The sequence below is a fragment of the Pristis pectinata genome, chromosome 3, assembly GCF_009764475.1.
Source record: "Pristis pectinata isolate sPriPec2 chromosome 3, sPriPec2.1.pri, whole genome shotgun sequence".
NCBI classification, from domain to species: domain Eukaryota; kingdom Metazoa; phylum Chordata; class Chondrichthyes; order Rhinopristiformes; family Pristidae; genus Pristis; species Pristis pectinata.
This window is the reverse complement of record NC_067407.1, coordinates 136372523-136399423: the sequence shown is the minus strand read 5'-3', so window position 1 is coordinate 136399423 and position 26901 is coordinate 136372523. Positions and strand designations below refer to the sequence as shown.

Genomic DNA, 26901 nt, shown 5'->3' with positions numbered 1-26901 from the left:
GCTGGGGGAGCTCGGCAGGTCAGGCAACATCTATGGAGGAAATGAACAGTCGATGTTTTGGATCAAGACCCTTCAGGACTGAAAAGAAAGAGGAGAGATAGTCAGTATAAAAAGGGTGGGTGGGGGGGGGGGGGGTGGTGGAGAGGTGGTGTAAGGGTGGAGCAAGAGCTTGGTTCCATGGTAGCTGTTCCCTTTTCAATACCTAGCAGTGTCTGTTTGCACTTGAAGTGATCCAGCAATTTTGTGTGTTCCCATTCACTTGCTGTTAGCATGTTTTTAAAACATTCAGATTTTCATGTTCTGCATTGTACATTTTTCAGTTTAATAGATTTTATTAAGAATTTGTATTAATACTTAATATTAAGCATTTATTAATGTATAAAGTAGTAAAAATATACCATGAAATACTTGATACTGAGCCTCATAAGGGACATAGTGGGACTGTTGAACAAAAGTTTTGTTGAGGAAATAAATGTTAAGAAGCATCTCAAACTAGGAGAGGAATTTAAGGAGTGAGTTCCAGAGCTTCAGTTCTAGGCTGCTGTAAGTCTGGCTGTCTATGATTGCAACAGGCCAGAATTAGAGGAATGTGTATACCTGAGGAGGTCATAGACACGATAGGGAGTTGGTAAAATGTTCAGATAAGTTTTGCCAGATCAGACCAAATATACTTAAGTACAATGATGTTGGGTGAATGAGACCGTATAAGTTAGGATATGGGAAGCAGAGTTTGGTTGGAAATCTATGATTTCACTATTTTTGTAAGATTTTTCTCGGGTTGTAAAAAGATTGGAGGACATCCTCAGAAAAGCTGTCTTGTGGAGAGATGCCACAAAACTCAGTGGAGAATAGTGATGAATGAGAAGCCTAAGACTAGTTGGTGACAGTGGATGGGGAAAATCAAATTCAAAAGGTGCTTGATTGGTTTATTGCCATCATGTGTATTAAAATACAGTGAAAAGCTTTGTTTTGCGTGCCATCCAGACAGATCATTCCAAACACAAGTGCACTGAGGCAGTACAAAGGGGAAAACCAATAACAGAATGCAGAATATAATGCTACAGTTACAGAGAGTGCAGGCAGACAAAGTGCGAAGACCATGACAAAGTAGACTGAGAGATCGAGTTCATTTTTATCGTACGAGAGGTCTGTTCAAGAGTCTAATAACAGTGGGATAGAAGCTGTTCTTAAGCCTGGTGGTACATGTTCTAAGCTTTTGTATCTTCTGCCTGATTGGGGGGGGGGGGGGGGGGCAGAGAGAGAATGACCAGGAAGGAGTCCTTTGATTATGTTGGCTGCTTACCATCCATCATTGACCTGAAATTGCAGTTTAACAGGAAATGTTAATTCTGGAATTTTAAATTAATCCTGCCTTTTCCCAATTACAGGTTAAAGCCACAACGTGTCTTGTTCCTCCTCCAAAACCTGTTCGCCGTAGACTGCAGTCTGAAGAAGAGCTCCGTGGTGACACAGATGAACTTACCCAAAAAACCAACATCATCAACACCGTATTAGTCTCGCATTCATCGGTTTCAAGGTGGGATGGGGTTCTCTTTAATTCTTTTTTCCAAACAGGTTGCAGCTTCTCTGTGGCTGATACACTGAGAGTGCACCACATTAGATCCTGCTGTGTAAGAACTGATGGATCAGTTCAGCACTTCATTGTCAGTTTGTATTGGGGTTATTTTCTCCACTTTCCCTTTCACCATATCCCCATATTCCTCCCTTCAACCCAGAGTGCAGTTTAGCCTTCTGCCTCATCTCTTTAATGGACAACGTTCCTATCCAGGTACCTATCTATGAAATGTTGTAATAATGAGGGGGCAAAAGCTAGGAAAGGATATGGGCCAAACATGAGGACATGGGATAGCTCAAGTAGGCAACTTGGTCAGCATGGACAAGTTGGGCTAAAGGGCCTGTTTCTGTGCTGTATCATTCTATGACATTCTTCACCTCAGCTTGGCATTCTCCCACAATAGTTCATATGAGAAGGGGACTTATTGCATGGTTAAATTTACAGATGCCAAAGATCTAATATCCTGTGTAGTCTTAGTCTACCATGTAAAATTTCTAGGGTGTGCAGCTGCAGCCGGTTGAAAACATTTGCCTATTCTCTCTCCCTCCCTCCCCACTCTCCCTGCCCCCACTCCATCTGTCATGTATTAAGCTAAATATTTCCCAACCTGATTTTTAATTGTAATCAGTTCAGCCAGTACTCCTGTCACATTTCAGTGTAATTGAGTAGGGAATGTGGATGGTTAATGGGGAAGTTGAAAGTGTGGAGGCAGTGACTTAACTCCTGTCACAAGTTAATGAACGTGGGTGTTGCTGGCAAGAACAGCATTTATTGTACATCTCAATTGCCCCTCGACTGACTGGCTTGCTGGGTCATTTCAGGGGCTAGTTAAGAATCAAGCACATTAGCTTGGATCTGGAGATGTGTAAGGATGGTAAATCTCCAAGGATGAGACTGAATTGGGTGTTTTCACAGTAATTGTAGTAACATGGTCAGTGTTGTAGGTACCAACTTTTTATTCCAGGTTTATTATTTACCTGTTTAAATTCCCCAGCTGCTACAATTGAATTCTCTGCTGTTGCCAAACAGGATCCTTTGGATCCAGTCCATGTTTATTTTGTTATACTTGATCCATAAAACCATAAAATATAGGAGCAGAATGAGGCCATTTGGCCTGTTGAGTCTGCTCCACCATTCCGGGCTGATTTTTTTTTCATCCCCATTCTCCCGCCTTCTCCCTGTGACCCTTAACCCCCCCCCGACCAATCAAGAACCTATCAATCTCTGCCTTAAATACACCCAGACTTGGCCTCCACAGCTGTCTGTGGCAATGGATTCCACAGATTCATCACCCTCTGGCTGAAGAAATTCCTCCTCATCTCAGTTCTAATGGGACATCCCTCTTATCCTGAGACTATGCCTTCTGACCCTAGACTCTCCTCCTAATGGAAACATCCCCTCTTGTGTCCACTCTATCTAGCCTTTTCAGTATCCAAAAGGCTTCGATGAGATTTCCACACACCACCCACCCACCAACCGTGGCCCCCCTCCACCCCCCACCCCCCACCCCACCCTCCCCCCAAAATCCTTCTGAACAAGCCCAGAGCCATCAAATGCTCCTCATTCATTAAGCCTTTCATTCCTGGGATTATTCTTGTGAACTCTCTCTGGACCCTCTCCAGGGCCAGCACATCCTTCCTTGGATATAGGGCCCAAGTAATGGTGGTCATAATGCTGTTAACATTTTCCCCCACTTAGACTTGCATGCACTGAGAAAATTGGATCCAGGAAGTTAATTGGGTGTTTAGTTGCCAGGGCCAGGCCCCACCAGAGCTGCATGTGGCTAGATGGGACTAAACCACCTGTGCCTGTGTGGTGCTACTCATTGCAAGTCTGTGAGCTAGCTTACTGCCCTTGTTCACTGTATGGGGATCAGAAGTAAACTGATTCTAAAGTAACAGTGGACTGGCACACTAACGTCTTATTTCATTTTAGGTCAGTTGGCAAAGATAAAAAGTCCATTCAGGCTTCGATCAGAAGAAATAAGGAGACTAACACGGTGCTAGCCAGACTCAACAGTGAATTGCAGCAACAACTGAAGGTAGGTGAGGTTGGAGACTTCAGTGGGGAAAGTTGAAAGCATTGACACTTGCAGATTATGATTTCCTGATCAGCACATTCACTTGGCTTGTGTTTGAATGTCTGTCTTCAGATCACCTCAGAGTAAGAGGTGATTCTTAATGCCAGCAGCGCAAGCTTTAAACAGAGAGCTCATCCCACCAATTGGGCAGACTTTTTAAAAGGGTTCAGTAACCAAAGCATTCATTTAACAAAGGCCGCAGGAGGAGTACTTCATTAGTTTAGTCAATCTATTACATACTTTGCACAAGTGCCTTGGTGGTATGGAGAAACCTGTGGGTTGTAACACCGTATGATAAGCATATGATTTCTGTGCTTTTTAAAAAAAAAATTAGACAATTATTTTGCAAAATGAATTCTTGATGAAGGTGTGACATATGCATGTCATAAAATTGTATTTACATTTAATATTAGCTAACCCCCACCACCACATTTGTGTAGCTTGCACTCATGTGATCATAGTGCTCGGTTAATGCACCCACAGCTCAAAAGTAACATTAAATCTTGATTTGGCCACAAGATCTGCAGTTAGTCATTAGTTTATGTCAAGTGGTTCAAAGGCCAAGTGGTATCAGTTTTGGTGAATTGGGAGAAAATGCTGGAAATACCTTCTGCTTTAAGAAAGAAATATTCTGTTTGGCAGAATTCTGCCCACCTTCCAAAGAAGGTTAGGCTGCAATAAGGGAGGTTACACAAGCTGCAGTGTTACGTAAACCACAAGAAGAGATGCCAGTGGCTTTCTCGGCCATAATCTTTAAATGTGTCTGGAAAGATAAAAGACCCTTGACTTGCAATTTAGTTCAGTTTTTGGCAAGCCCCATTGTCAGAATCTCAATACCTGACTTGCAAAATTTTTCAAACAATCCAAAACTGTGGTTGACTACTGCAGAATCTATTCCAAGGTATAGACTTCCTGCTCAGCCAGTATAACAGGCATCGTATCTTCTGTACCTGCTTCATTTAAAACTCCCACAATGTCAGCTTTAAGTAGCTAAGGTTCACGTGGCGAAGTGCAGACTTGTAGGTTTAAGCCCCACTTCAAAGATTTGAGTCCAGTACTGTCTTGGGGCGAGTTCTTCAAATGTCCCTGGATTGCTTGCAAAGCAGAGGGCAAGGGCTGTCCGTTGTCACCTTGGTACAGAAGGTAGAAAGAGCAAATACCAGGTTAATAAAGGGAGATGAACAGAAATGAAACTGCATGCTCTGAGGAAAACGTGAATGTAAAAAAATAACAAATACTTGTTTTCTCTCATCTCTGCCAACTGATCTTTGCAGGATGTGCTTGAGGAGAGAATCTCTCTGGAGGTGCAGTTGGAGCAGCTTCGGCCATTTTCGCACTTGTAACACAGGAGCTTCCTGACCACGTGGATGAAACTGAAAGGTCACGTTTGGTGCGGATGTGCCACTGGATCCTGACTACTCCCTGCAGGCAGCTTACCTCTGCTCAGCTTTGTGGGTCTACTATGCAGTGATTAGTTTCCATGGTTAATTTCATAGAGCTGTTCACTTGTAACATGGGTACCATTTGTTTAAAGAGAGGGAGAAATAAATTGAAGGGAGCTGTGAAGCTGGTAAATATTCAGGCCCTGGGGGTAAAGAGAGGGGGGGTGCAGAGGCAATTACTATAGTTTTGATTCTACAGAACAGTGAATAATTCCATTCCCCTCCACTGCCCCCCATCTCTCCCCTCCCCATCCCCCCCCCCTCCCTTCAAGATCAGTCCTCTCTTCAGACAGGAGAAATGGCTTGCCAATGAGTTCTTTAAATAATGTAAGCACGCCAAGGTAGTACCTGTTGAATCCTCGAGTCACTGGTTGAAGGAGGGAAACTGCCAGAATGCTTCAACATTTGAAGCACTGTGTTCAGTAAGGCTAATGTCAAGTGGTTTATAGTCTTGGGAAATATTACTTTGGTAGAATTGTGAGATGTGATGGAAGAGCTATGCTAGAGTGAATATATATTTTCCTGTGTCAGTGTTCAAAGGAGTGTCTTGAAACACTCCACCCCCCCCCCCCACTCCTGAATTTGCGTAGCTTTCCTTTTGGGTGAGGCCAGTTTGTGCAGCTTAAGTATAAAGGGCTTCCCTGGCCCATTTTTGCTTTCAGGTCATTCAAAAAAAAATATTTTTCTCATTGCATTACTGCAGCAGAACACTAAATAGTGTCCCTAACCATTTGGAACAACCGAGGGTGGTGGTGTAGGGGTTGGTTGGAGATATGTAATGAAATATTTTGCACTACTGAAGTATAAGTGTATTCATGTGTTGCTAGTTATGGTTCAAAACCACTTTTTTTAAGTTGGAGGGTGTAACAGATAATATGTTTGGTGTCAAGGTGAGAATGTAAAGACCACCACTAAGGGTTTTTTTTTAAATATAAATTTAAGCCAGTGAATTGAGAAGGACCACCAGCCAGTGTGTTGATGCTGAAGCAATCAGTTGGTTTGAGCATATCAAGAAGCTTGTGGTGAGCTGGCTTTTTTTAAATACCGAGTGCACTGGACTCACTAATGAAGCTGCTGTGTGGCCATACCCCATTAGTTCTGTTGTAAACATTCACGTGGTAAATAACTGTAGTATAAACCGCAAATGTGAGTGTGGATTCAGGAGGGATGTTGCTGGGTGCAGTTGTGTGTGTGTTTGTATATGGCATCTTGGATTTGCGTGCAAACACCATTACTTGGAGCAAATCTGTGTGCAGTTTGTGTGGGTAGTGAATCTATACTTTTTCACCCCCAGCCTCTATACTCTGGAAATGACAGTATGTGGAGTTTGCATAGTAGGGGTTGTTGGGGCTACATTGTGACTTATAAAAGACGACTTTAGTGTGTGTATGTTACTGATTTGCAGTTGTGATTTCTCACAACACAGCCTCTGTCTGCATGCTGTTGACCAACTTCGACTCATTACATTTTCATTCCACCCACAGAACATTCTGAGTACTGATTTTCAATACTGTCCACCTCCCTGATACAGCTAAAGGTTATCCTCTTCAAATCTAATACTCAGAAATTAATTGAAGATTGTACAGAACTAGAGAATTTTTCTTTAAATTATTATGCAAGGAGCAAAATTTTATAATTGTTTGACTTCATTGTTCAGTATTCTAAGGGTTAGTATGATTTGCAGTTTCTTATCTCTGTACTTTTTTTTAAGAAAGCAAGATGTTTCTTTTTAGTTTGGGACTATTTTTGGTTTCTATAGCTTCAAGCCTTACTGTTCTGGCTACATAGTTGATGGAGAGGAATGTTCAGACAGATGGGGAGAAGAGGGGGAGGCTTTCCATTTTCACCCAATGAGAGCCACCTTGCTATTCAGGTCAATGTACTGTATAAGGAGTATGATGTAAATTGTATGATACACACTTTTGATCTTGTATGTAAATTTACATTAAATTGCTGACTAACAGCAAATCTATTTAATTGCTTATTTTGGCTCTGGGATCTTTAGATGTTAAACTGCATGGATGTATCTTGGCAGAGCAAAGTAGCAACTGTGATTTTTACACAAATAAAACAGCACAATATTTTATCTGACAACTTGCTCTATTCACCATTCACTGTTTTCATGAGTTCAGATCCCAAAGGGAATTGCTACTAACCACAGTTGTGGTATTGATGGATGAGACCTGTAAAAGCAGGGAGTGAATTTTCCTGGAATTTGCTGATCTTAAAGAAAAGTATTACTGCAGCCTTTACAAGGGACCCAAGAAACCTATTGTTTGAGGCCTGGAATATTAATCATTTGTCATTAAATTCATTTTTATAAAATTAAAGCAGTGATTCCATACTACAGAAGTGATATTTGGCTTACAATCCTAACTTAGATGGATGTTGCTGTTCCTTAAATACTGGAAGTCAATTACTTCAGGAAACCTTCACACAAACTACTGCAATTCAAGGGGGCTCATACTACCCATCTGAGAACAATTAGAGATCAGCAATAAACTGGCTGTGTAAATATACAACAAAAGGGGAAAGTATTAAGTTATAATGTAAAGGTAAATCCTGAGCACTGTTTTAGAGAGAGACCATAACTAAAGGCATAGATGTGAACTGGCAAAATGCAGCTTGTGGACAGCAGTCAGGTAAAACCAAAGTATGTCCAAGCAAAACTGAACTTGCCCTTCCAGCTCTGCTATAGTCACTAGGGTGGCCAAAGAAATTTGCAAGCAATTGTGAACCTAATCAGATCTGTATGGAGTTTGTATGTTCTCCCCGTGTCTGGGTGGGTTTCCTCCCACATTCCAAAGACGTACAGGTTAGGAAGTTGTGGGCATGCTATGTTGGTGCTGGAAGCTTGGTGACACTTGTAGGCTGCCCCCAGAACACTATTGCAAAAGATGCATTTCACTGTTTTGATATACAAGTGACTAATAAAGATATCAAAATTGTTATGTTGCTGGGAATTGTGTACCATTCCCAACACAGTGCAGATATCACTAATATTGGAGAAACAAAGGACTGCAGATGCTGGAATCTAGATGATGCTGGAGGAACTCACCAGGCCAGGCAGCATCTGTGGAGAAAAGCAGGCAGTCAATGTTTTGAGTCAGGACCCTCCTTCAGGACTGAAGATAGGCCAATATATTGGAGGGAAAAGCAGAGCAGTGATAGGTGGACAAGAGGGGAGGTGGGGTGGGCACAAGGTGGTGATAGGTAGATGCAGGTAGGAGATAGTGATAGGCAGGTGTGGGGGAGGAGGGGAGAGCAGATCCACTGGGAGAGAGGAAAACAAAGGCTAGGAAAGGGAAGAAGAGAAGCATGGGGGGAGGGGGGTGGGGATTACCTGAAGTGGGAGGATTCAATATTCATGCCATTAGGCTGCAAGGTTCCAAGACAGAACCTTGTGGCAGCATGGTAGCATAGCAGTTAGTGCAACACTTACAGCGCCAGTGATCAGGGTTTGATTCCCATCACTGTCTGTAAAGAGTTTGTACATTCTCCTGTGTCTGCATGGGTTTCCCCCGGGTGCTCTGGTTTCCTCCCACATTGCAAAGATGCATGGGTGGGTTTATTGGGTTCAAGATGGGTGGTGCAGACTTGTTGAGCTGGAAGGGCCTGTTACCATGCTGTAAGTAAGATTTTTTTTAAATTAGCTGATCCTCCAGTTTGCGCTTGGAATTCTCCTGGCAGTGGAGGAGGCAGAGGACTGACATATCAGTGATAGTGTGGGAGGGGGAGTTGAAGTGACTGGCAATGGGAAGATGCAGATCATGGTTACAGACAGAGGGCAGGTTTTCTGTGAAACGGTCATCTAGTCTGGTCTCACCAATGTAGAGGAGGCCACACTGAGCACCAAATGCAGTAGATGAAATCATTCTTTTTCAAAAAGAAAAGTGACCTTAGCTGCTGAAGTGCCTTATGAATAAAATTGCACAATATATGCTTATTTCTATGTAGCAGTTCAGCAACTATACCAGATGCTCAGCAATGATTAAACACAAGTTGCATGCCAATAAGAGAAGCAGCAGCATGAATTAAAATCAGATTTACTTTTCAGTTAAAAATGATCACAATTAAAATTGGGAAAACCAAAATGTATTGGGGGGAACCCTTGGTGTGTTAAGTGAATGTCTTGCAGCTGAAAGCCTTGAGGGATTAGTAGTAACTACCTGCTTGGGAGATCAGGTCTCCTCAACTGCAGCGTGAATGGCACTTTCTAATGTGGACAGCCAGATGATTTTGTCTTCCTCTCTCTCTGATGCACAAATCCAATGCCATTTTGGCCATCTGAAACCCAAGGAGAATAATTATTTTTACTCCCAAGAAAGAGCTTTGAAAACACATAAGACAAAATTTGTTTACCTGTTGTGTGGGTGAAATAGAGTGCTCACCTAGATCCCAATTTGACAATGCTTAAAGGGACCACTTGGGTCCTGATTTGCAAAGGCAGTGGGCAAAAAGCTAGCTTCAGGCAGACACTTAACACAACAGCAACACGCAAAAAGCTGGAGGAACTCAGTGGGTCAGGCAGCATCTATGAAGGGAAATGAACAGTTGACATTTTGGGTCGAGACCCTTCACCTGGACTGCAGTCTCCTGCGTCTTGGCTTCACACAACGGGATGGCTTTACACTGTGGTTACAGCAGCTATATTTGATGTGTCTCACTCAAAACCTTGGAGCTGAATAACTGAATTTGTAGAATGTGAAATGAGTCTCTGCCTGCTCAGATTGCAGTAGAAAATTTCTTATCCTTAGAATATATTGGAAAACTAAGTGTGTACTGAAGTGATAGCCAAATTTCATTAACCAAACAGATTTACTTCAAAGCTGTTTGTGGGAGGTTGCTGTGTATATAATTCTGAATATTTCAACAGTTACTACACTTGAATAACTTAATTGACAACTTGTGCTAATAGTTTTGGGTCGAGACCCTTTACCTGGACTGAGTAGCCTCAAAGAAGTGCTTGTGTGTGTCAGAAACAGCCAAGAGAAATGCCATGAGCATAAAGAAAATGAGTGCAAGATTAGACAGCCACTCAACATTCCTGTTATATGGAGACTTGATCTGCAAGTAAAACGTGTTTGTCCTGTGTGGGTGGAATCTTATAAATTTGGATAAGGGAACACACAACATTGCTGTACATTTGGAATCTGCGATGTCTTCGGATTTCGTTCAAAGGGCAGATGAGAAACCCTTCTTGAGGCAAAAAGAAGGGCATCATTGAAAAGGAAGAGGCTCAGGTCACTAATGTACTCAAACCCTGGGGAAAGAAACCAAAAGTTTTAAAAATTCAAACAATATTTAACATTCAAAATTAGATTACTTAATGTTGTATGGGAGCGTATTGTATCTTGTGCTCTGAAGTTTGCCCTGATAAGCAAGGTTTGAAATTCCCAAATATATTAAAACCATCGCTTTGGCCAAGCATTTCATCACTCCTCCCTGTTTGACTCTGTTAAAAGCTTGCATGTATGCTTTAGAAATTATTTAAACCTCTCACAAGCTTGGATCGTTCCGATGGAGAAGTACTTTTGAAGAATCATTGCAATTAAATGTGACGACCAATCTGTGAACAACCGACATTTGAAGTTGAGATGGTTTGGATACTGTTAGATGGATAAATATAGCCACAACACCAGGGTGAAGTCCTCTCAACTAAACACTCCCATGGAATATTATACAAAATGGGCTGATAGGGCCTTAGTTTACTGTCTTATCCAAAAGATGTGACTTCTGATTATGTGGGCCACACTCCCTCACTACTGCAATGGGATTTCTAAGTGATTTGGGATGATTTTGCATGTTCAAGCTGCTGTTTAATTACTACTTGAAGCTCCCTTAATCCAGTAAATCACAGCATTGACTGGAACAGTTGTTGATGCCATATGTTAGAACAGGATGCAAGTTTTATAACTGAAACTGCCAGTGATATGTTCCAGTCTCAATAACACCAGAAGGGAAGTGTCAAAGCTTCAATGGAAGATCACCACTGAGCTGCACCTCCTGAAAACCAGTCAGGACAGCGATTTCAAGACCAGTGCTGATGTCTAAACAGCCTGGATGGAGCATTGTATGGTGCGGAAATGGAATAAGAGGAGTTTAGAACTGGATCTGCTCCTTACCTCAAAGTAGCACAGATCTTTTCATCAGGGCTGCTCATCTGAGCCACTTCTCGAACTTGGATCAGATATCTGTTCCCCTCCAGAAGGATCTGTAAATCAATCGTATTTACTCTGCCAACAGCTCATGAAGTACTGAAAGGGCAATTCTAGTGCGCAGAGCCCAAATTCAATACCGTCACCCTCCCTGTCCCTGTAACAGCAGTGTACACCTAACATGAGTACCAGCCTCACTCAAATAACGAGCGAGATTGGTACCAGCTTATCTTCTTATTTCCCTTGGCTGGAGTACTGAATCAAAGCACACATATCATCACCCTCGGCAAGAATGGCTAACACCATATCAGACTAGGAATTAGCATTATATAAGGCCATACACATAAATGAGATATGGGAGTGGTCTGCAGGACTTGCTCTCTTTTGATCTGGAGGAAGATAGGATTATTCTCAACACTGGTGCCCCACAAGGCTGCATCCTCAGCCCTCTACTCTACTCCCTATACACTCATTACTGCGTGGCCAGATTCTGCTCTAACTCCATTTACAAGTTTGTAGATGATACCACCGTTATAGGCCGTATCTCAAATAATGATGAGTCGGAGTACAGGAAGAAGATAGAGAGCTTAGTGACATGGCGTCATGACAACCACCTTTCCCTCAATGTCAGCAAAACAAAAGAGCTGGTCATTGACCTCAGGAAAGGGAGCGGTGTACATGCACCTGTCTACATCAATGGTGCTGAGGTCAAGAGGGTTGAGAGCTTCAAGTTCCTAGGAGTGAACATCGCCAATAGCCTGTCCTGGTCCAACGCCATGGCCAAGAAAGCTCACCAGAGCCTCTACTTCCTCAGGAGGCTAAAGAAATTTGGCATGTCCCCTTTGACACTCACCAATTTTTATTGATGCACCATAGAAAGCATCCTATCTGGATGTATCACAGCATACGTTGGGATGAGTCCACTACTCTCTGCAGCTTCTTACGTTCCTGTGGATTCAAATTGCCGTCCCAGACCACGATGCAACCAGTAAAGATCATTTCAATGGGGGAAGCAGGGTCTCTTAAAGGGACAGAGAAAGGCCTCACCTTCCCCACCCAGCCAACCCTAACACCCTGCGATTCCCTTGAATACACTCAATGACTGAACAGGGTGGAGGTTTCCAAAGATTTGCAGCCTTGGTGAAGGAATTTCTCTTCACCGCCGTATTAATGACCAACGCCTTGTCCCAGTCCTACACTCTGCTTCCTCAGGAGTTTAAAAGGAACCTGGAATAGATGCTTATGGAGATAACAGTGGGGCCACAGGGGTAGATCGTGGGAATGGGATGAACGGCTTTGATCTGCAGATGGCCAGCGTGAGCTCGTCTTACATTAATCCCACTTTTTTATTCTCCCCACATTCCCATCAACTCCCTCCAGATTTGACCAGATTTGGCAATTTACAGCGGTTAATTAACCCACCAACCTTTCCTCTGGACTTGTTCTCACCACGTTCTCATCTCTTCCACCAATTACCTGCGGGCAACTTACAGCGGCCAAATAACCCACCAACCCGCACGTCTCTGGGACGTGGGAGGAAACCGGAGCACCCGGGGGAAACCCATGGGGTCACAGGGAGAAGGTGCAAACACCACACAGACAGCACCCGAGGTCAGGATCGAGCCCGAGTCTCCGGCGCTGTGAGGCAGCAGCTGTACCAGCTCCACCACTGTCTCTCTCTCATATGTTATAACTCTGTAACAGCCTTGCAATCTTAAGGACAGCTTCTATCCTACTATTGAACGGTTCCCTTATACAATGAGATGGACTGCACTTCCTCTGTAGCTGTGACACTTTGTACTGTTATTTTTACCTGTACTACCTCAATGCACTCTGTACCAACTCAATGTAATGAATTGACCTGTACGATCGGTATGCAAGACAAGTTTTTCACTGTAGAACTCAGGAGATTGAGTTTGTGGAATGTCTACGGGATGGTTTTTTGGAGCAACTTGTTGATGAACCCACCAGGGGATCAGCTGTTTTGGATTGGGTGCTATGTAATGAACCGGAAGTGATTAGGGAACTAAAGGTAAAGGAACCATTGGGAACTAGTGATCACAATATGATTGAGTTCAGTTTCAAATCTGAGAAGGAGAAGCTGATAACTGGTGTATCGATAATTCAGTGGAACAAAGGAAATTACAATGGTATGAGAGAGGAGCTGGCCCAAACTGATTGGAAGAGTAAGCCGGCTGGAGGGACAGCGGAGCAGAAATGGAAGGAATTTCTACAAGAAGTAAGGAAAATGCAGGATAGATATATTCCAAGAAAAAAGGTTTTGAATGGAAAAAAGGCACAAATGTGGATAATGAGAGAGGTGAAGGCTAAAATAAAAGCAAAAGGGAGGGCATACAAGGAAGCAAGAATTAGTGGGAAAACAGAAGACTGGGAAACTTTTAAAAACCTGCAGAAAGAAACTAAGAAGGTCGTTAGGAAAGAAAAGATGAATTATGAAAGGAAGTTGGCAGATAGGTGGAGGAGTAGGGAGTATTGAGGAGACAGGAAGGTTGCAGAGAGACCTAGACAGTTTAGGAGAATGGGCAAGGAAATGAATGCCAACATGAGATTCAATGTTGAGAAATGTGCAGTTGTGCACTTTGGGAACAGAAATAAACGGGCAGATTATTATCTAGAAGGAGAGAAAATTCAAAGTACAGAAGTACAAAGGGACTTGGGGGTATTCGTGCAGGATACCTTAAAGGTTAACCACCAGGTCGGATCGGTGGCAAAGAAAGCCAATGCTATGTTGGCATTCATTTCAAGAGGTATAGTGTATAAAAGTAAGGAAGTGTTGATGAGGCTCTATGGGGCACTAGTGAGGCCTCATTTGGAATACTGTGCAGTTTTGGGCCCCATATCTTAGGAAAGATGTGTTGATGTTGGAGAGGGTTCAGAGGAGATTTACGAGGATGATTCCCGGAATGAAAGAACTTACGTATGATGAGCATTTGTCGGCTCTTGGACTGTACTCACTGGAGTACAGAAGAATGAGAGGGGACCTCAGAGACATTTAAAATATTTAAAGGACTGAACAGAGTAGATGTGGCCAAGCTGTTTCCCTCGGTGGGTGAGTCCAGGACCAGAGGGCACAATCTTAGAATTAGAGGGTACAGGTTTAAAACAGAGATGAGGAGAAATTTCTTTAGCCAGAGGGTGGTGAATTTGTGGAATTCCTTGCCAGGTACAGCAGTGGAGGCCAGATCATTGGAGGCGTTTAAGGAAGAGATAGATAGATATCTAAATAGTCAGGGTATCAAGGGATATGGGGACAAGGCTGGAAATTGGGGTTAGAATAGTGTGTTTTTTTGCGCCCCCCCCCCCCACCAACATTTCTCATTTCCTTTTCCCTTCTCCTTAGAGCAGACTCAATGGGCCAAATGGCCTACTTCTGCTCCCTTATCTTGTGTGAAGTGACAATAATAAACCAATACCAATACCAAGAACTGATTAGTGTAAATCATAGCATCTTACAGCTCAGAAAAAGGCCATTGATCCCATTCTGACCATGCTCTCAGCCTTTTCTGTTCTTATTCTTGATTGGTTCTACTGCCTGATGTCAGCTGTTCCCTTGAAGTTGCCCAGCAAGCGGCACGGTAGCGTAGCGGTTAGCGCGACACTATTACAGTGCCAGCGATCGGGGTTCGATTCCCATCGCTGTCTGTAAGGAGTCTGTACGTTCTCCTGTGTCTGCGTGGGTTTCCTCCGGGTACTCTGGTTTCCTCCCACATTGCAAAGACGTACGGGTAGGTTAATTTGGGTTTAAAATGGGCGGCGCGGACTCGTTGGGCCGGAAGGGCCTGTTTACCACGCTGTAAACAAAATTTTAAAAAAAGTTAAAGTAGTGGCTTTCCCATGCAGGAGGAGAGCAAGCTCATTTGAAGTTGTAGACAGAAGAACCATTGCAGCACGCACAGGGTCATGGACGTTGCAGTTATGTTGTCTTGTGGGCAAATAGGCTGCAGTGCTTGCCTACATAAATGGCAGCATTCTGGTGTTAATCAGAGCATGCTCAATGCCAATTTTATTTGACATAAAATTGGTACAATTTGGTGCTTTTGGATCTATATTAATAAATTTGCATTTATAGTGTGTCTTTCAGCATTGTAATATGTGCCAGGGGATCTCAGAGTGATTTGTAAAATGAAGTGACGTTCAATGACAGAGGGAGGGCAGGACAGGTGACCAAAACTTGATCAAAGTGGTCAGTTTTGAGGAAATGTTTGAAAAGAAGGGCAGTAATTGTAAAGGGTAATTATAGCAGGGTTAGAGGGAAGGAAGAGCAGAACTGATTCCATGCCATTTATTCTACTGCTGCATAGAGGACTGCATTCTCAGAGCAAAGGCAACAGCTGGCCATGAGTTATAATAGGATCTAGATAGAGTCATACAGCACTACAGCACAGAAACAGGCCCTTCGGCCCATCTAGTCCATGCCGGCCTGGTTTTCTGCCTAGTCCCATCTACCTGCACCCGGACCATAGCCTTCCATACCTCTCTCATCCGTGTCCCTATCCAAACTTCTCTTAAACGGTACAATTGAACTCGCCTCCACCACTTCCGCTGACAGCTCGTTCCACACTCGCACCACCCTCTGAGTGAAGTAATTTCCCCTCAGATTCCCCTTAAATAGTTCACCTTTCACCCTAAACCTATGTCCCCTAGTTCCAGTCTCACCCAACCTGAGGGGAAAAAGCCTGCATGCATTCACCCTATCTCTACCGCTCATAATTTTGTATACCTCTATAAGATCTCCCCTCATTCTCCTAAATTCCAGGGAATAAAGTCCTAACCTATTCAACCTTTCCCTGTAACTCAGGTCCTCAAATCCCGGCAACATCCGTGTAAATTTTCTCTGCACTCTTTCAAGCTTATTGATATCTTTCCTGTAGGTAGGTGACCAGAACTGCACACAATACTCCAAATTTGGCCTCACCAACGTCTTGTACAACTTCAACATAACATCCCAATGGGGAAAGTGGGCCAAGGAATAGCGGATGAAATTTAACTCAGACAAGTGTGAAGTGTTGCATTTTGGAATTGGAATATAATTGTCACTTGTACCGAGGTACAGTGAAAAACTTGTCTTGCATACCGATTGTACAGATCAATTCATTACACAGTGCATTGAGGTAGTACAGGGTAAAACAATACAAAATGCAGAGTAAAGTGTCACAGCTTCAGAGAAAGTGCAGTGCAGGTAGACAATAAGGTTCAAGGTCATGATGAGGTAGATTGTGAGATCAAGAATCCATCTTATTGTACTAGGGAACCGTTCGATAGTCTTATGCCAGCGGGATAGAAGCTGTCCTTGAGCCTGGTGGTACCATCGTTATTTGGTAAGTTAACCCAGGGCAGGACTTACACAGGTAGACCCTTGGGCTGCCAGAAGAATAAATAGAGGCAGATACATTTTCAATGGTATAAAAGACATGTGGACAGGTTCAAGGACAGGAAAGATTTAAGAGGGATGTGGGCCAAACGCAGGTAAATGGGATTAGCTCGGGTAGGCAACTTGGTCGGCATGGACGAGTTGGGCCAAAGGGCCTGTTTCCGTGCTCTATGACTCTAAAAGGAAGGAAGGAAGTGCGAACAAAAGGAATTGGAAGCAAGAACTTTGGACACCAGAAATACAGAGTAGGTACTGGGAGAAGTGATGGAGTTGCCATCTCGGCCAAACATTGTGGTAAAGTCACTGACCCTTTATCAGGGGGGAAAACCATTCAACCTTGTTCACATATAAATGACAATTGTCTATTTAACAATTAAAGCAAGATGAGCAGCATCATTTTTTAAAAAATAGATTAGGTAGGCATTTTTATCCTTAATGTGATTTTTGCATTAGTGTGAAAATATTCTGCTGTGTGATGCAGGTTTCTCGGTCGAATCGGATGAATTCCTGCCCATCGGACCCGTGACTTACAGGAGAACCGCCTATGCTGGTTTGGGCTTTCACCATCTGCTGCCCTCTCCTTCTGCTCTGTCAGCTGCAACAGAAGATGGCAGTGCCAAAGCATGGCAGAGAAATCACACTCAAGTCCCACTTGTACGTGAAGATGGCGGCAAAGAGCACAGACGAAGGCCCTTCTGCCAACCAAGTCGGCAACATTAACCCTGTGTTTATCCCATTTTATTCTGCCTCATACTCTGGGCCTGCACTCGCTGGAGTTCAGAAGGATGAGGGGGGATCTCATTGAAACCTACCGAATATGGAAAGGCCTGGATAGAGTGGATGTGGAGAGGATGTTTCCGGTGGTGGGAGAGTCTAGGACCAGAGGGCACAGCCTCAGAATAAAAGGATGTCCCTTTAGAACAGAGATGAGGAAGAATTTCTTTAGCCAGAGGGTGGCGAATCCGTGGAATTCATTGCCACAGATGGCTGTGGAGGCCAAGTTATTGGGTACATCTTAAGCGGAGGTTCATAGGTTCTTGATTAGTAAGGGTGTCAAAGGTTACGGGGAGAAGGCAGGAGAATGGGACTGAGAGAGAGAAATAAATCAGCCATGATCGAATGGCGGAGCAGACTCGATGGGCCAAATGGTCTAATTCTGCTCCTATTATGGTCTTATACTCATCAGTCCCCTCTGGATTCCACCTCTCACTTGCACACTACTGGAAATTTACAGCAGCCGCTTAACCTACTGACCTGCACGTCTTTGAACATAGAACATAGAACAGTACAGCACAGAACAGGCCCTTCGGCCCACAATGTTGTGCCGACATAGCTAATCCCTCCTCCCTACAGAATGGCCATATCCCTCCATTCTCCTCTCATTCATGTGCCAATCCAAGCCCCTCTTAAAAGCCCCCAGTGAATTTGCCTCCACCACCCTATCAGGAAACACATTCTGGGCATCCACCACTCTCTCAGTAAAAAAACTTACCCCTCACGTCTGTTCTGAACCTGCCCCCTCTTCCCCCTTTGGAATGTGGAACCTGGAGGAAACCCACAGGGAGAACGTGCAAACTCCACATAGCACCAGAGGTCAGGATTGAGTCCGTTTCCACCAACAAGGGGCCCTGATTTCCAAACTTGTTTTAAACTTAGTTGGTTCACCTTAGAAATATAAAAAAGCACTGTCAGGTATTGTTTGTTAAAAAAGTTAAAAATGTGTTGGGGTGGTAACGGGAAGAACATCCAATTGTGCGGAAAATCTCCCATTCTAGCCCTGCCAGAGCACTGTGTGTGCCAGATCACTGCAGTTTTACTACCTATGAACAAGCATGTGTGTATTCCATATGTGGCAAGTCAGGGTGAAGTGCAACTTGGATGGGAACCAGCAAGTGGTGATGTTACCTATGCGAATGGTGCCCTTGTGACACCTGCCAGAGAGAAGGACAAGTCCAGAAGATACTGACAAATTAGCCTTAGTAAGTTTCTCCAGTGTATCCTGTGCAGGGTACACACTGCAGACCTACCATGCTAGTGGGGGAAGGTAGTGGCTTTTCTTTCAGATGCTGGGCAAGATTAGGCCAGTGGTGTAGCGGTTAGCCTAACGTTATTACTGTGCCAGTGACCCGGGTTCAATTCCAGCCGCTGTCTGTAAGGAGTTTGTACGTTCTCCCTGTGACTACATGGGTTTCCTCCCACATTCCAAAGACGTACGGGTTAGGAAGTTGTGGGCATGCTATGTTGGCGCCGGAAGCGTGGCGACACTTGCGGGCTGCCCCCAGAACACTCTACGCAAAAGATGCATTTCACTGTGTGTTTTGATGTACATGTGACTAATAAAGATATCTTAAATCTTAAAGGTAGGGTCAATGTCCTTCCCACAGTTGAATTCACCGACACCCCCTAATCAAAAGCTAAGTGGCTGACTCCAACAGCCTTTGGCCCGTACCCTTGTGGGAACGGGCTTTGCTTCATTTTGCATCTCTCACAGTGCAGAAGTCCAAGCTGGCAACAGACTAGATTCTGAAGAAGCTTCGCAGGCAAGTTTTGGGAGAATCTAAAACCAGGGGGCTTAAATCTCCAAATACATGCCTGACCATTTATGAAGGAGGTAGAGAATTTCTTCTCTCAGAGCCTCATGAATCTTTGGAATTCTCTGTCCCAGAGTGCTATGGAGATGGAATCATGGAATGTAAAACAGTACAGCACAGGAACAGGCCTTTCGGCCCATGATGTCTGTGCTGAACACGATGCCGAATTAAACTAAATCTCTTCTGCCTGTGTATGATCCATATCCCTCCGTGCCCTGCATATTCATGTGTCTGTCGAAAAGCCCCTAAAACACCACTATCGTATCTGCTTCCACCACTCCCCTGGCAGCCTGGTTTAAAAACTTGCCCCACGCATCTCCTTTAAACCTTCCCCTCCTCACCTTAAATGCACGCCCTCTAGTATTTTACATTTCTACATTGGGAAAAGATTCTGACTGTCTACCCCGTCTATGCCTCTCATAACCTTATGAACTTCTATCAGGTCTCCCCTCAGCCTCCAACACTCCAGAGAAAACAACCCAAGTTTGTCCAACCTCTCCTTATAGTACATACCCTCTAATCCAGGCAGCATCCTGGTGAACTTCCTCTGCACCCTTTCCAAAGCCTCCACATCCTTCCTGTAATGGGGCGACCAGAACTGCACACAATATATCCAACATATCCCAGGCTGAGATAGATATCTGGACTGTAGGGGAGTTGGGGGTGGGAGGGAGGCGGTTGGGGGGTGGCGGGAGATGGTTACGGTGATTGGCAAGAAAATGGAGTTGGAGCCAAGGTCAGATCAGTAGTGACATTTAATGGAGCACACTCCAGGGGCTGTATGGTATACACCTGCTCCTAGTTTCCTGCAAATCCAACCAGTACACTCACCTCTCGGATATAATCCCGAAAGCATTTCAGACCGGTGATGGCAGTAGTGAGGTCATGGTGATCCGTGTGCTCGGTGGGAGTGTTCAGCCGCAAAGCGTGCAACAGCGCCGTGTTCTCCTCAAACCGGGTGCTGGGCATCAGCAGGATTTCATGAAGGCTGCAATGACAACATGAGGGGTAGCTGAGGAGAGACTGCTGGGGTGCAAGCTTGCCTCCGAAGCAATGAATGTTGAGGGATGGTTACCTCAGCATTTTGGTCACTGGAGTTTGTTCGTGCCTGGTCAGGAAGGCGCGGAAACCTGGGATAGTTTCTCAGCACTGGAAGAGATGGTAAAGCAAGTCTTAGGTTAGTGAGGGAAGTTGTAGGTAGTGTCCCCACTTCATGCCCCCGTGGTCTCATTGGATTCGGCTTTCTCCTCACAGCGAGAGGACTTTGTCCCTCACGGTTTGTACCAGATGTGAAAGAGGTGATACAACATAGAACATTACAGCACAGTACAGGCCCTTTGGAGAAGCATAAACTGATTAGGGACAGTCAGCATGGCTTTGTAAGGGGCAGGTCGTGCCTCATGAGCCTGATTGAATTCCTTGAGGATGTGACAAAGCACATTGATAAAGGTAGAGCAGTGGATGTGGTGTACATGGATTTTAGTAAGGCGTTTGATAAGGTTCCTCATGGAAGGCTCATTCAGAAAGTCAGGAGGCATGGGATCTAGGGAAACTTGGCTGTGTGGATTCAGAATTGGCTCCACTCATAGAAGACAAAGGGTGGTGGTAGATGGAGCATATTCTGCCTAGAGGTCGGTGAACAGTGGTGTTCCGCAGGGATCTGTTCTGGGACCCTTGCTCTTTGTGATTTTTATAAATGGCTTGGATGAGGATGTGGAAGGGTGGGTTAGTAAGTTTGCTGATGATGCGAAGGTTGGTGGTGTTGTGGATAGTGTAGAAGGTTGCTGCAGGTTACAACAGGACATTGTTAGAATGCAGACCTGGGCTGAGAAGTGGCAGATGGAGTTCAACCCGGATAAGTGTGAAGTGATACACTTTGGAAGATTGAATTTGAAGGCAGAATATAAGGTTAATGGCAGGACTCTTAGCAGTGTGAAGGAACAGAGCAATCTTGGGGTCCAAGTGCACAGATCCCTCAAGGTTGCCGCGCAGGTTGATAGAGTTGTTAAGAAGGCATATGGTGTGTTGGCCTTCATTAGTCAGGGTTTTGAGTTCAAGAGCTGCGAGGTTATGTTGCAGCTCTATAAGCTCTGGTTAGACCACACTTGGAGTATTGTGTTCAGTTCTGGTCACCTCATTATAGGAAGGATTTGGGAGCTTTAGAGAGGGTGCAGAGGAGATTTACCAGGATGCTGCCTGGATTGGAGAGCATGTTGAGCAAGCTAGGGCTTTTCTCTTTGGAGAGGAGGAGGATGAGAGGTGACTTGATAGAGGAGTTCAAGACAATAAGAGGCATAGATCAAGTGGACAGTCAGAGACATTTTCCAGGCCGACAATGGCTAACACGAAGGGACATAATTTTAACGTGATTGGAGGAAGGTATAAGGGGGATGTCAGGGGTAAGTTTTTTTTTACACAGAGAGTGGTGGGTGCGTGGAACGCACTGCCTGCAGAGGTTGTGGGGGCAGATACATTAGGGACATTTAAGAGACTCTTAGATAGACACATGAATGATAGAAAAATAGGGGGCTATGTGGGAGGGAAGGGTTAGATAGATCTTAGAGCAGGATAAAATGTCGGCACAACATCGTGGGCCGAAGAGCCTGTACTGTGCTTTAATGTTCTACGTTCCAGACATGAAAGGTAACTGCCCCTTAGAACATAGAACAGTACAGCGCAGGAACAGGCCCTTCAGCCCACTATGTCTATGCCACACATGATGCCAAAGTAAACACATCCCATCTGCCTGCACACGATCCACATCCCTCCAGTCCCTGCACATTCATGTGCCTGTCTAAACCCCTCTTAAACACCACTGTATCTGCTACTACCACCTCCCACTGCAGCCCGTTCCAGGCACCCACCGCTCTCAGGCACCCGCACAAACTCTTCCCCCCCCCCACCTTAAAACCATGCCCTTAGTATTTGATATTTCCACCCTGGGAAAGAGACTCTGATTACCTCCTCTATCTATGCTTCTCATCATCTCATAAACCTCTGTCAGGTCTCCTCTCAGCCTCTGATGCTCCAGAGAAAACAATCCAAGTCTCTGCTTATAGCTCATACTCTCTAATCCAGTCAACATCCTGGTGAGTCTTTTCTGCACCCTCTCTAAAGCTTCCACATCCTTCCTGTAATGGGGTGACCAGAACTTCACACAATACTCCAAGTGCGGCCTAACCAACGTTTCAGCTGTATAAATGTATAAAATTGTATGTAGCACAATAAATGCCAGGGAGCTCATCACATGCTGAAGCGATACAAGTTTTATACAGCTGCAACATGACTTCCTGACTCTTATACTCGATGCCTCTTGAGTGCCACAGGATCTACTGTGTACACCTGAGAGTGCAGAAGGGGCCTCAGCTTAATGTCTCACCCGAAAGATAACACCACCGACAGTGCAGCAGTCTGTCATCAATGCACTAGGTTTCGTTTAAACCTAGTGATCGAATTGCTGGAGTCTTTTCAATCCTATTCACTTCATCCAGGTCCCTATTATAAGCATCTTTATGAATGCTCTTCTTGAACTTGGCTTATTTTCTCCTTCCCAATCTGGGGCCACTGAAGACCCTCAAGGTGACCCTGCCTGAAGGCAGCCAATTTGGCAGGTCTGGGTTTGAAAATTTGAACAGTATCTGTCTCTAAAGTATATAAAATTATGAGAGGCATAGATAGGGTAGATAGTCAGAGTCTAGCAACTTTCCCGGGGTAGAAATGTCACATAATAGAGAGCATAGCTTTAAGGTGAGAGGGGGAACGTTTAAGTCTATCAGTGCTCTGCTTTTTCCTCCTATATATCGGGATTCCCCTTTTCCTATCTTCAGTCCTGAAGGAGGGTCCTGACCCGAAACGCTGTCCGCCTGGTTTTCTCCACGGATGCTGCCTGGCCTGCTGAGTTCCTCCAGCGTCGTTGTGTTTTTCACCGAGATTCCAGCATCGGCAGTCCTTGGTTTCTCTCGAAAGTTTAAGGGAGACGTGCGGGGCAAGTTTTTTTTTTACACACACACACACACACACACACACACACACACAGAGTGGTGGGTGCCTGCAACGGGCTGCCAGGGGAAGCAGATATTTAAGAGGCATTTAGACAGGCACATGACTGGGCAGGGAATGGAGAGATATGGATCATGGGATTAATTTCATTTGGCATCATGGTCAGTATGGAAATGGTGGGCTGAAGGGCCTGTTCCTGTGCTGTTCTGTTCTATGTTCTATGTCTCCAATATAAGGTCAAACATTGGAGGAACGGAAAGGCTGCTTCCTCTCCCGACAGAGTAGGTCTATTAGCAGCAGGAAACAGCACCACAGGCTAACGTTAATTACATCAGCCCCCACTTTCTCACAGGTCATTGTGCTGCCACTCTCCATCATGGCAGGAACTGCAGAAGCTCAACAGCCACTGGAGGAGCCCGTGAAATAGAGGACGAGGAACAGGAGGAGCACACTCTGCAGCTCCACCATTTGATAAGGTCACAGCCGATTCTGCACCTCCTCACCACATCTCCTTAGTGTCCACCAATTTACCTTAAATAACCACTGCCCTCTCGGGTAAAGAATCCCAAAGACTGATAACCCTTTGGATAAAGAAATGTCTCAGCTCTAAGTGATGAAGAGGCACCTACATAGAACACTACAGCACAGTACAGGCCCTTTAGCTCACAATGTTGTGCCGACGTTTTATCCTTCTCTAAGATCTATCTAACCCTTCCCTCCCACATAGCTCCCCATTTCTCTAACATTCATGTGTCTATCTAAGAGTCTCTTAAATGTCCCTAATGTATCTGCCCCGACAACCTCTGCTGGCAGTGCGTTCCATGCACCCATCACTCTCTGTGTAAAAAACTTACCCCTGACATCCCCCTTATACCTTCCTCCAATCACTTTAAAATTATGTTCCTTCATGTTAGCCATTGTCGCCCTGGGAAAAAGTTTCTGACTGTCCACTTGATCTATGCCTCATCATCTTGTATACTTCGATCAAGTTGTACACCTGAGGGGCAACTTTTTCCATGCAGAGGGTGGCGAGTATATGGAACGAGCTGCCAGAGGAAGTGGTTGAGGCAGGTACAAAAGTATCATTTAAGAAGCACTTGGATAGATACATATGTAAGATTATTAGTCACATGTACATTGAAACACACAGTGAAATGCATCTTTTGCATAGAGTTCTCTGGGGGCTGCCTGCAAGTGTCACCACGCTTCCGGTGCCAACACAGCATGCCCACAACTCCCTAACCTGTACGTCTGTGGAAAGTGGGAGGAAACCGGAGCACCCGGAGGAAACCTACACAGACACGGGGAAAACGTACAAACTCCTTACAGACAGCAGTCAGAATTGAACCCAGTCGCTGGCGCTGTAATAGCGTTATGCTAACCGCTACACTACCGTGCCTGCCCGAGGGGCGGGGCTTAGAGGGATATGGGCCAAACGCAGGAAATTGGGACTAGCTGGGTGGGCACTGTGGTCGGCATGGACTGGTTGGGCTGAAGGGCCTGTATCTGTGCTGTATTGCTCGATGACTCTCTCTAAGTGGCTGAGCCCTTTATCCTGAAATATTCAAAGTCATATTCTGAATCGTGGTATTCAAAGGGAACTTGGATAGGCAACATTTAAGAAGTATCCAGACAAACACCAGAATCACCAAGGCATAGAAGTCCACAGAGCAATTGCTGGCAAGTAGGCTTAAAGGAGATGGCAGTTGACGCATGATGCTCTGACAGGCATGTTTTGTGCTATGTGACTCAATGACACAACAGTTCTCCTGTCAGCTGTGCAGGGCCTGAGCTCAGCAAGAGTAAGAAGTGTGGCTCAGTGTGTAGCCCTCTTAGAGTCATCGAGCTATACAGCATGGAAACAGGCCTCCCAGCCCAACTCATCCATGCCGACCAAGTTGTCTAACAGAGCTCGTCCCATTTGCCTGTGTTAGACCCATATCCCTCTAAACCTTTACTATCCATTAACCCATCCAAACATTTCTTAAACATTGTAATTGTACCTGCCTCAACCCCTTCCTCTGGCAGCTCGTTCCATATACCCATCACTGTGGAAAAAGTTGCCCCTCAGTGGTTAAATCTTTCACCTTACACTTTAAACCTATGCTTGGACTCCCCTATTCACCTTATCTATGCCCCTCATGATGTTATAAACCTCTACAAGGTCACCCCTCAGCCTCCTACACTCCAGGGAAAAATGTTGCAGCCTATCCAGTCTCTCCTTATAACCCAAGCCCTCCTGTCCCGGTTACATCCTCAAATTTATTTTGCACCCTCTCCAGTTTAATGATGTCCTTCCTACAGTACGATAACCAGAACTGTACACTGTACTCCAGACTCCAAAAGTTAACAATGAATTGTACAGCTGTAACATGATGTCCCAACTCCTGTACTCAGTATTCTGACCGATGAAGACCAGCGTGACAAATGCCTTCTTCACCACCCTGTCCAATGAGTCTCCACTTTCAGGGGACCATGTACCTGTAGTCCTAGGTCTCCCTGTTCTGCAACACTCCCCAGGGCCCTACCATTTACTGTTCAAGTCCTGCCCTGGTTTGTCTTACCAAAGTGAAACACCTCAAATTTTTCTGAATTAAATTCCGTCTGCCATTCCTCAGCCCACTGGCCCAGGGATTAAGATCCCAATGTAATCTTGGATAACCTTCTTCACTGTGCCACCAATTTTAATGCCAGCTAGAGTCTTGGTTATGGTGTGATTCCTGGAATTGAGAGCAAACCTGAGGCTGACTCCTTACGCCAGTATTCTGTTTCACACCCAGTTTCCTTCAGCACATGAACCAAATGATCCTGTGGCCGCTAATTACAAGAGCACAAAAGTCATCCCTGTAATTGAAACACAAAGGGATTGAAATGCAGGTACATCAATAATTAGGAAGTCTAATAGAATGTTGTCTCTTATTGCAAAGGGGATAGAACATCAGAATTTTTGTCTTCAGCATTGGATATAATTTAGATTAATAGAGGAATAGAACATAGAACATTACAGCACAGTACAGGCCCTTCAGCCCACGATGTTGTGCCTATATTTTATCCTGCTCTAAGATCTAGCTAATCCTTCCCTCCCACATAGCCCTCCATTTCTCTATCATTCATGTGGCTATCTAAGAGTCTCTTAAATGTCCCTAATGTATCGGCCCCAAAACCTCTACCGGCAGTGTGTTCCACGCACCCACCACTCTCTGTGTAAAAAAACTTACCTCTGACATCCCCCTTATACCTTCCTCCAGTCACCTTAAAATTATGCCCCCTCGTGTCAGCCATTTTCACTCTGGGAAAAAGTCTCTGACTGTCCACTTGATCGATGCCTCTTATCATGTTGTACACCTCTATCAAGTCACCTCTCATCCTCCTCCTCTCCAAAGAGAAAAGCCCTAACTCAGTCAACCTATCCTTATAAGATATGCTCTCCAATCCAGGCAACATCCTGGTAAATCTCCTCTGCACCCTCTCTAAAGCTTCCACATCCTTCCTATAATGAGGCGACCAGAACTGAACACAATAATCCAAGTGTGGTCTAACCAGAGTTCTACAGAGCTGCAAGATGGAGTATAGAAGTAGGGAAGTACAGTAGTGTAATGGTTAGAGTAACACTATTACAGCGCCAGCGACCCGGGTTCAATTCCTACCGCTGCCTGTAAGGAG

General features: G+C 44.7%; 2 protein-coding genes across 2 annotated transcripts in view; one reads left to right on the top strand and one right to left on the bottom strand.

The window, feature by feature from the left end:
* The window catches only part of reps1 (RALBP1 associated Eps domain containing 1), a 39525-nt gene extending 32142 nt beyond the window's left edge, over positions 1–7383 (top strand). The window contains exons 17-19 of the mRNA XM_052011276.1: positions 1389–1537; positions 3512–3617; positions 4931–7383. Coding sequence (XP_051867236.1) covers positions 1389–1537; positions 3512–3617; positions 4931–4999 — 324 coding nt within the window. The 3' untranslated portion in view covers positions 5000–7383. The remainder of the gene's footprint in view (positions 1–1388; positions 1538–3511; positions 3618–4930) is intronic.
* Positions 7384–9279: 1896 nt separating this feature from the next.
* Positions 9280–26901, bottom strand: part of LOC127568027 (epithelial cell-transforming sequence 2 oncogene-like) — a 69259-nt gene continuing 51637 nt past the window's right edge. Inside the window, 6 exon segments of the mRNA XM_052011275.1 lie at positions 9280–9385; positions 10238–10361; positions 10595–10629; positions 11224–11312; positions 20071–20227; positions 20315–20388. Of these exon segments, the coding sequence (XP_051867235.1) occupies positions 9280–9385; positions 10238–10361; positions 10595–10629; positions 11224–11312; positions 20071–20227; positions 20315–20388 (585 nt within the window).